Below are 10734 nucleotides of genomic sequence, written 5' to 3' on the forward strand. Positions count from 1 at the left end.
GCGCACTCTGTGGTCAGTCATTATTTTCTATTTCCGGAAATAAAACCAGCAACTCGAGGGAAGCCATTTTGGATTTGCAAATGAAAGCAAAATCGCCTTGTTAACGTTTACCTTGTGCTTATATGCACATTTCAAAGAAAATGGGCCGGTCTCGAAGTCGCAGCAGATCTTCCAGTAGACAGAGGCATAAAGGGAAGCACAAAAAGAGGAGGACAAGATCCCGCTCAGGATCGCGAACCAAGCAAAAGGAATCCAGCAGATCAAGTCGTCACAGTCGAAATCGCTCAAGGTCGAGAGAAAGGAAGCGAAGTCGACATGAAAGGTCTCACAAATTATGCAATATGAAATGAAATTACTAATTCGATAAAGAATACTTTAACGACCACAAAGAAATCTTAAGCGGCTGCGTGTTGGGGGGGGGGGGGGGGGGGGGGGGGGGGGGTGTGCTCCTATGGCCTATCGCTGAACCCCCGCGCAAACGTATGTGCGCAGACAACTTGTCACAGCCGAGTGGATACAAGATTGTCATAACAGGGCTTTCAAAATTTAATGTCTAAAATGCAATATTTAATACGAAATGTGAGACAACTGACTCCTTCAAAGCTTTTTAATGACCGTGTATTATGTATGCAGAGTTTGTGTTAAAAGCATCCTTGTTACCTAGGATTTGAAGCATAAGAGATAAAGGACCCTACTTATCATGTTGAGGAACACCGCATATATATATGTATAGGCAAATGCAAATATAGCTTTGTCACAAAACATAGCCAAAAACACTTGAAACTTAGCATGACTTGAAAGTCGTATTGTTTCTAGTCAAAACATAAAAAATGCATGATTGTGGATTGACATCAAATTTCAAAGTAGACAGTGCTTAGTTTCAGCATTAGTAAACATCTTTCAGTAAGATATTATTTAAATTGTCAGAAATTAATGTGCATTATAATTTATTGCAAAATTTACATTTGAAGGGATTTTGGCTATTTTCAGTTGTAACGAAAATTAAATCTATACTAAACTTGTGTATTTTCAGTGACCATGTATTTTTTATAGGGATGCACTTAAATAATCCATATTTTAACTTTGACGACAGAAATTTAAATATTTATCATACAAGACTCGGGCATCAGTGTAGCTCCTTGATGGCTTGAAATATGATTTGTTCCGTGTTAAGATTGTTGACAACCCTTCATGTAACTGTGGACATTCCCGTGAGAATGTAAACTTTATAATGTAGCACGAATCACACTATTTCAAAAGACTAGGTCGTTAAATATATATCCAGTTAATTTAGACTTGTTAGCTCACCTGGTCCGAAGGACCAAGGTGAGCTTATGCCATACCGTTGCGTCCGTCGTCCGTCTCTCCGTCTGTCAACAACTGACTTCTTCATAACTGCACATCAGAATTTGACCAAATTTGGTCAGAAGCATCCCTATGGGTAGGGGACTCAAAATTGTACAAATGATGGGGCTGACCCCCTGGGGGCCTCTGGGGCGGGCCAAAAGGGGTCTTTTTTTGCGATATTGATATAAACGACTTCTTCTCTGAAACCAAGCAATGGCTATCACTCATATTTGCCTGGTAGCATCACTATGGGGTGGGGATTCAAACTTATAAATGACATCTTCTCTGAAATCAAGCAATGGCTATCGCTCATATTTGCCTGGTAGCATCATTATGGGGTGGGGATTCAAAATTGTACAAATGATGGGGCTGACCCCCCCCAGGAGCCTGAGGGGTGGGGCCGAATGTGGTCAATTTGGCTATATTGATATAAACGACGACTTCTCTGAAACCGAGCAATGCCTGTCACTCATATTTGCCTGGTAGCATCACTATTGGGTTGGGATTCAAAATTGTACAAATGATGGGACTGACCCCCCAGGGGCCTGAGGGGCGGGGCCAAATGTGGTCTATCTGGCTATATTGATATAAATGACATCTTCTCTGAAACCAAGCAATGGCTATCGCTCATATTTGCCCGGTAGCATCATTATGGGGTGGGGATTAAAAATTGTACAAATGATGGGGCTGACCCCCCAGGAGCCTAAGGGGTGGGGCCGAATGTGTTCAATTTGGCTATATTGATATAAACGACTTCTTCTCTGAAACCGAGCAATGCCTGTCACTCATATTTGCCTGGTAGCATCACTATGGGGTTGGGATTCAAAATTGTACAAATGATGGGACTGACCCCCCAGGGGCCTGAGGGGCGGGGCCAAATGTGGTCAATCAGGCTATATTCATATACAGTCAAACCTCGATGATTCGAACTTCGTTGATTCAAATTTCTCGCTGTATCGAACTTTTTGCTTGGTCCCGAATTTTCGCACTATATAACACTACTAACGAAACTATGTATGATTCGAATTTTTATACATCGAAGTTTTCGATGTATCGAACTTTTTTCATGACCCGTTAGCTATGATATTATAAGTAATTGACATCTCATGATTCGAACAAAAAATTTACCTGTACTGACCACTGGACAGGTGTTTGTCGTGACCCCTGCGGCAAGATTTCACACCTCTCCCCCAAATGCCCTGACTGACAATAGGGATAACGATAGCGTGTGTTGTCACTCCCGGTCATGGGGTTTATTAATAATCAGACCAAATTGATAGATAAAAAGTGTATTTAGAAGCCATGACATTTAATCACTCCGGTAAAACATTTCGGTAGTCGTCTCTGATAATCTCCGCCGCCATTGAAATCAGCGTTCGGTGAGTAAATTTTACGGAACTGTAAAACAACCGGACCATTTTTAAACACAAACAATTAGCGATGGCTTCACTCATATTCAAAGTGTCACGTTTCAAACTTATTCATAAATATCCAAGTAAATCGATTATTTGTCATTCAATCATGCATTCTCCAAACGATCGGCATTCCGTATTTTATATGCATAACGTAAACGCACGTGTCTTTAGCAGAAAAGCCTAACGACTTACGTAAGTGTGCATTGTACTTCTATTGTTTTATCTGTTAAACGCGATATAAGTGTTTTGTAACCGATACATATTTTGTTTAATTAATAAAATGCTTAGGTATAATTAATGAAAAGAATTTTTATTTTGTTGTGTTTGAGGTATAAATTAACTAAACTTTTCGATGTGAGCCTGACAGGCGACGATCAACACGAAGACACTGAGGACATGTAACGTTAACAGATATGGTCATTATCAAGAAAACATCGATCTATTGTCAACCATGAATAATTCGAAGTCCCGCTGTATCGAAGTTTTTCTGTTAGTCCCTTGAACTTCGAAACATCGAAGTTTGACTGTAATTGACTCAGAGCTTTTTCTCACTGGTTTGGGAAAGGGCCTTTTTGTCTCATTTTGGGAAGAAAATTGGTGAATTGGGAAAGATTTTTTCATGAGTAAACTGCAAATTTTGGGAATTTGGCTTAAATATGAAATGATTTCAATTGGGAATGGGGCCCATTAACGGCCCCAAAAAGCCCCCAGAAAAAGCCCTGTGACTTCTTCTCTTGAATCAAACAATGGATATCTCTCATATTTTACTGGTAGCAACACCTTGGGGTAGAAATTTGAAATTATACAAATGACGGGGCTGACCCCCTTGGGTCTGAGGGGCGGGGCCAAAAGGGGTCAGTTTTACAGAATTGATATAACGACTTCTGCTCTGAAACTAAGCGATGGATATCGCTCATATTTGTCTGGTAGCATCACTATTGGGTGGGGATTAAAAATTGTACAAATGATGGAGCTGACCCCCCAGGGGCCTGAGGGGCGGGGCCAAATGTGGTCAATTGGGCTATATTGATATTAGCGACTTTTTCTCTGAAACCAAGCAATGGATATTGCTCATATTTGCCTGGTAGCATCACTATTGGGTGGGCATTCAAAATTGTACAAATGGTGAGGCTGACCCCCCGGGGGCCTGAGGGGCGGGGCCAAGAGGGGTCAATTTGGCTGAATTGATATGAACAACTTCTTCTCTGAAACTAAGCAAGGGATATCACTCATATTTGCCTGGTAGCATCCTTTTGGGTAGGGATTCAAAATTTTATAAAGGAAGGAACTGACCCCCACTCCCCCCGGGGTGCAGAGGGCAGGTTCAAAAGGGGTCAATTGGTTTAAACAACTTCTTTTCTGAAACTAAGCAATGGATATCACTCACATTTGTGTGGTAGCATCCCTATGGGGTTGTGCCAAAAGTTAATTTTATTTCATGGATTAATGCATTTTTTGACATAAAATCCTCACGTATCCATATAAAATGCCTATGATATATTGACATAGCAATACCAGTGACAAATATACTTAATCATCATTCTTGTTTGATATCTCATGAAATCCAGGTGAGCGGTACAGGCCCTCTGGGCCTCTTGTTTTTATTTGGTAATGAAAATCTGTCCGCAGACATAAATAAAAAAGTTTTCAGACACGTGCATATTTTCATCAAATCCGGCAACAGGTTTTAAATAAAAGGTATTGATTGTATATTATGATTTGTATGCCTTGTTAAATGTCATCGTGTAAATATCAATATACGAACTGTATTAGAGGAAAAGGCGTTGATAAGTTGGAAAAACTTGTGCCTTATCCTCTGCTCAATTTTAGGGCAATAAATATGTTTAAATCAATCAATCTTAAATAATCATACTTGATAGTCTGGAAGGAATTTGTAAATTTGCTGCATGATAACCATTCCATATATCAAAGTGCTACCTTAAAAATATGTTGTCTAAGGGTCACCTTTTTGAAGATTATGTTAGAGCCTTTGGTCCAAAGACGACATCAACAAATTTTTAATTGTTGATATTGATATGCTTGAGTTAATGACAGTTAATCAAATTTTGATATTATCTTTCAGAAAACGGTCAACATCAAGTAGTTCAAGTAGTGATGATGATCTGATCATACGTGCAAAGCGCAGAGAGGAAGAAGAGAAAAAGGTGGAACTAGAGAGACAGAGGCTACAGTAAGAACAAATATTGATGGAATATTTAGCATTTATTCATGGTGGTAAACATGTTCAAAAAGCAACTTTTTAAATGAAATACATGTATTAAACCCTTGTTTAGGTCAGGACTTTTTCAAGACAAATACATTTGATATTAACCTTTCCTACTGCACAGCTATCACAGCTGTGCTGTTAGTATGAAAATTTTCTTTAAAATAAGCATGTTATACAAAAACAAATTATTATTCTTTTACCAAATATGTAGTAAAACTTTCTTTAAGATGGACAGGCATAGAACAGTGTTCAGCTTATTAGAAAGTTATTTATTGTGTTAAAATCCTCTTAATTTAGGTAATTCTTATTGGTTTTTAAATCCTTTAGCAGATTTTTGTTATATAAAACAATGTGCCGGGTGAAATTAATGATAAACAAAATTTTACTGTAATAAACTGTATTTCAGTTAAATATAAAAAAAGATCTGCTTTGTCAATTGTGAACAGTAGCAATTTTAATGGGTTGAAAGTAAGATAAAAATCTGAAATGTATAATTACAGGAAACAGAAGGAGTTGGAAGAGCGACTGATAGAAGAGGAAGTTGCTCGCCGTGTAGAGGAGCTTGTTGCCAAGCGAGTAGAGGAGGAGCTAGAGAGAAGGAAGGATGAAATAGAGGCTGAAGTCCGTCGTCGTGTTGAGGAGGCAAAGCGCATCATGGAGAAACAGATGTTGGAGGAACTTGAACGTCAACGAGAGGCAGAGCTTGAGGCTCGAAGAAACAAGGAGGTACACACACAATCTGGGCACTTGTTTGGGTTGGCTATGATCTGGTCTTATCTATAGCCACAGTTAATGGTGTGGAGGTTGGGAGAAAGTTTGGCAGAGCTACACAGACTCTTCACAGCTTCTTAAACCTAACTTGGCTCGGAAGATAATTCACTACAAATCTATATCTCTTTTCGTATTTCAAATATGTTAATAATAATTTAAAAATTTAGTAGATATCAATAAATTTTATTTATATACTGAAAAAGAGCTTGTGAAGTGGCTAGTGACTAGCTGAACGAGAATGAATGAAACACAAAAAGCTGTAGATTCGTTCAAATAGCTTTGAATGTTAAGAATATGTATGTCAGAAAATATTAATGATGATTATTTATCTAGATCTCTTGAAATGTAGCTGGATGCATCTGTTATTCCTTTACACTCCAAGACTTACATATTCCCCAAAAGCTCCTTATGTATAATCTCCCTGTCAGAGCAAATACTGGAATAGTCCGATGAATCCTGTCAAGAATTTTATCAAGGCAGCAAAATAAAAATGCAAATGTTATTAACTTGAAAGCGTTTCATTTAAAGTAGAATCCCAGTTTAGGGAAAGATTGAATGATTTATCTCCCTTTGTTCATTTGTGTTTTACTGCAAATGTTTTAGCAGAAAACTTAAAATAATATTTTCCAGCATATATATCAATTCAGATTATTTGGGTTTCACCTTATAAATAGCTGTACAATATTTTGTACATTGATTAAAGAATATAAAATAAAGGGCAGTTATTAAAAGCCGTTTGAAAGAGTCTGATTTGCAGCAGGACTCAAATGCGACAAAGAGAATATTAAAACATTACAACACAGAGTGATTGAACAAATCTTCAGCTGTGAGATGTATGTGTGTCAGTGAAGACCAGACTATAGCTATCCCTCCGAGTCTGTCAAACAGCGATCCAGCTAGGCTCCTTGTCACATAATGCAACAGTCAATATTATTTCTTTATCTACTTATGGCTTAAATTGATTGTTTTGCTATATGTTCTTCTAAATTTTGGAATCAAAGAGATAGATTGTGAACTTGAAAAAAAAAATCATTTCTTAAAAATGACAAAATGTTGCAAGTTTGGTACCGGAAGTTATAGTTGGACTGTCAGGCTCGGAGAAAGAAAACCATCCCACCCTCAAAATCTCCACGTAACTGTTATATGCATGACGGAGCCGTTTGAATTCCAGCCTATGGTAGAAGTAGTACCAGCAGATATCACCGATAATCATGCCAAACGAACATTTTCTTTCACAGTTTCTCTTAGGAATCGCAGTATCTATTTACAGACATAAAGGGAGTATCAGGGCTGCAATTAGTACCTCAGTATGCAAGTATTAGACACTTTTTACAAATCTTGATATATTTATATCATATAGGATCATCGCCCAAGTGTAAGGTACAGTAAAGTTGAGAGAGAGATAGAGAGAAAGCATGTTTCCCATAAAGCCATTAGCTATTGGGGAGGGCAAGGTCTTGAGGTCGGGGGTCATAAGTGTAGAGGTTACTTTTAACTGTACGAGGGAGGAGGATTTTCAATGTATGTGCCTGTGATGGAGGCAAGGAGGGCTATTGAGTTTACATCCCTCCACGATTGCTTACTCATGTGAAGAATTGTAGCTCGACAAGCGGAGAGAAGTAACAATGCTGTCTGGTTTTGGTATGTACGTTAACTATCCATCGTCCACAGGTAAACAAATGAAGCCATCTTACATTCTGTTGTATATGTATACCATTACAAATTTTAATGCACTTTTGTTTTTTTGTTAATTTTGGTCTTACATTGACATCAGGGTTATCATCAAACACATTTCTATGATGATGGTGAAAAGTTATATTTACCTATATATAATTACACCCGTTGATTTATGTTTTGACAAGGAAGGAACAACAGCTGTGATGTAGTGTTCCCTCGTTGTTGTGTGCTTTGGATTGTCTGTTGGTCAACTGCCATATTGCTGATGTATTTTAATGTTAACAACAGATGAGAGATTTCTTATAATTTATTCAGAGGAAAACTGATCGGGATTTGCTAGTATTGTCACTGTTTTAAATATCTGCTTTATCCTATATTTTAAATGTATATATTCTGTATATATATATATTACTCTTTAGGCGTTTTAAAACAATTAATCGAACTATATTATAATAAATCTGCTATAAGCTTAATAATGTTACAGCTATTGTAGCCAATGTGTTGAAATGATATATTTTATCCGAAGTTGCTTGTTTGCTAAATGAGTATCAAACCTTAGAAAGTTGGTTGACATCAGAGAAATGCTTGTGTGGCTATATTGGGGTATAGGGCATCAACAGAAATTATAGAGATAGGCAGATTTCTGTTAACCACATGTTCACATGCCAACCTTTTTTGTAGGATGAGGAGAGGAAGAAAAGAGAGGCTTTAGAGCAAATAATGGAAGAAAACAACCGCAAGATAGAGGAAGCACAGAAAAAACTGGTAAGTACTGTAAATCTTTCTACCACAGTTTGAATGATTTTCAACATCATAGTCAAGCCAATACTCAAGATAACTTGCATTAATGCATATTTACTTGCATATTAAGTACAATTAATGAAACAAAACAAAAATGAACTGGCCTGATTTATTTTTAAGCAAAATGTAGATGATTGCATCGACTCCAACTCCAATTTTCAGCGGATTAGAATACATGTAACTAAAGTCACAGAGAAACTTGTTTAATATTAAATGCTGCCAGTGACAAGCGATGTCATGATCACGAGAATAAGTATATAAATACGGGATATGGCAGTAAGGTATTTAAAAAAAAAAACACTTTTGGAAGTTCAAAAGTTATGTTATCTTGAGCACATTAAAAATGATAGCAAAAATATATCCAACTGTTCCATTTAGATAGTTAAGGCAAAGAAGCTTTTCACCCATATCATCTGAAGTTAATAGATTTTATTTATTAATCATATTAGTGTTTTGTTGTTACTTAAAGTTTACAGATATATAAATCTGGTGACAGAGTTTTGAAATTAAAAATATCCACTTTTAAAATGCAAATGTGAACATGTTCATGCAGGCTGAAGAGCAGTTGAAGTTAGTTGAGGAACAGAGACGTATGTTAGAGGAAAAACAACGAATGGAGGATGATGATAAACGACGTAAAAAACGGGAACAGGAGGTAATACTCAATAAGAAGAATGCTCGTCCTAAAGTATCATTCTCTCTGGGAAAGTGATGTGTGTTGTGCTGATAGGATCAAATTCAATATAGTGTTGTGCAATTGAGGCATAAAGCCTCTGGAAGTTTGGACTGAAAATCTAAGTTCTGGAGGTCTTCTAGGCAATGCTCAAGGATCCTTTGCAGTTTGTGGCAATCTGCAGCTGTAAAAATTCGCGTGAGATATATCCAGTCAGTTTCAGCAGTTGGAGTTTGAAGTTTGCTTCACAAGTTCAGCTCGATTCCAGGAATGCATCAAATTCTCAACAGTGGATGGAAGGAATGTTTGTGTGTGTTGGGAGAATGAAGTGTGCAGAATGTGTGTTTGAGTATATGTGTTTGAGAGAAATAGTGCTAGAGTATATGGTGTACAAAAGTGTGTGTAAAGAATGATTTAATTGGGACAGCATGTATAATATTAATTGCAAATGTAAAAAAAAAAAAATTCCCTTGTGTAAACTGAAAAATGACTTTGCATGTGACATTGCATTTTGTAATATTTATATTGTCAAAATAGATATTTTAGGAAAATATTCCTTTGACATTTTATAAAAGAAGACCTTCTTGAAATTGTCGCTTTCTATAGTCTTTGTGATGTGTACAATGCAGAGCATATATGCATTTCTGCATTGTACTTAGCTGGTAGCAGGTATGCTGTAAATCGATCAATAGACAAAATTCTCAATGTTGCAAGATGCAAGAGAGTGTATCAGATAAGCTGTTCACATGGCTGGCAGCATTTATCGCTGTCTAGATGATTTGAGAGGAATGTTGTCTTCGTGAATCAGTGGAGTGCATACCAGTATGTAAGCAATGCACATAGCTGGCAGACTGACAGCATTTGTCACTGAAAGTGAGTTTTAGCTGTACCTGTGTAGGCATGGAGTGAATCGTTATGAAGTCCCTGCATGTTGCTGGGAGTGTTGTTCTGGAATTAATTCAGAGGAAAGTTGTCTCAATGTAGCAGCGGAGAGAGTGTCTGGTTAGAAATAACCTTTGCTAAAAGCAATTATCACAGACTGTGCAGCATGGTAAGTTAAATGAATGGTATGTTGTCGTTACCCAGATACGGAGATAGGGCATCAGTTTATATATATATACAGTGTTGGATTGTTTAGCTCAAGGTGCTGTGAAACTTGTTTTGTTTGCTCCCTTCAGTATTGGGATGAACATTTCCTGTGCAGAGTAGAGGCTGTGCTAGCTGTAATCTGCTACACCTTAGTGAAGGCGTGTCGTTGTTCTAGCTTATAGAAGTACATCCTTTATTCAGTACAGGAAATTTTTGTGCGTAAGTTGAAGGGTCCAAATGGAAAAGTCCGGGAAAATTCTAAATGGGCTTCAATTTTACAGTACATTGGGCTAACATTTTGAATGTTTAAGTCATGAATGTGTGTTCTGAATATTAATTATTATTGCAAAAGCATTCATGTTCGTGACAGAACATTTTGTACATTATGATTGATTATAAATAACTTGTGCCAAGGAATTGGATTTTCATAGAAGTGTTCATGGCAAGTGTTTGCTTTTGGAATGACATTTGGAAAAATGCCGTCATTGTTACAATTTTGTGTACATTTAAAAATGTCTTGTCAGTTATTTCATTTTCAACGAAGATGCATGTATGTTTAGTATTGAAGGGACAATTTAGTAAAATTTGGAAATTTGATAAAATTCAATAAGTTAAATAAAATTGACCACAATTATTGTCCATAAGCTATCTTTTCATCAAATACATTAGCAGTAAGCTTTTATTAGAAGAAAAATATATTCAGTTCCTGGCAGTTTTCATTATTTGACTAAATT

At 37.0% G+C, this 10734-nt stretch overlaps 1 protein-coding gene across 1 annotated transcript; it reads left to right on the forward strand.

Moving 5' to 3' along the window:
* Positions 1 to 26: 26 nt before the first annotated feature.
* LOC117342970 (arginine and glutamate-rich protein 1-like) lies at positions 27 to 9402 on the forward strand. Its single transcript, XM_033905278.1, has 5 exons — positions 27 to 322; positions 4846 to 4953; positions 5490 to 5715; positions 8119 to 8202; positions 8792 to 9402. Exons 1-5 carry the CDS (start codon positions 123 to 125, stop codon positions 8948 to 8950), a joined length of 777 nt encoding a protein of 258 aa, XP_033761169.1. The 5' UTR covers positions 27 to 122; the 3' UTR covers positions 8951 to 9402.
* Positions 9403 to 10734: the final 1332 nt, after the last annotated feature.

Source organism: Pecten maximus, chromosome 14 (assembly GCF_902652985.1).
Source record: "Pecten maximus chromosome 14, xPecMax1.1, whole genome shotgun sequence".
In the NCBI taxonomy this organism is placed as follows: domain Eukaryota; kingdom Metazoa; phylum Mollusca; class Bivalvia; order Pectinida; family Pectinidae; genus Pecten; species Pecten maximus.

Bases quoted from the DNA above. Each gene is read 5' to 3' on its own strand.
- LOC117342970 (XM_033905278.1), top strand. From the start codon at position 123: ATGCACATTTCAAAGAAAATGGGCCGGTCTCGAAGTCGCAGCAGATCT. The intron at 4,954-5,489 runs GTAAGAACAAAT...GTATAATTACAG, and splicing joins CTAGAGAGACAGAGGCTACA to GAAACAGAAGGAGTTGGAAG. The intron at 5,716-8,118 runs GTACACACACAA...CCTTTTTTGTAG, and splicing joins AGGCTCGAAGAAACAAGGAG to GATGAGGAGAGGAAGAAAAG.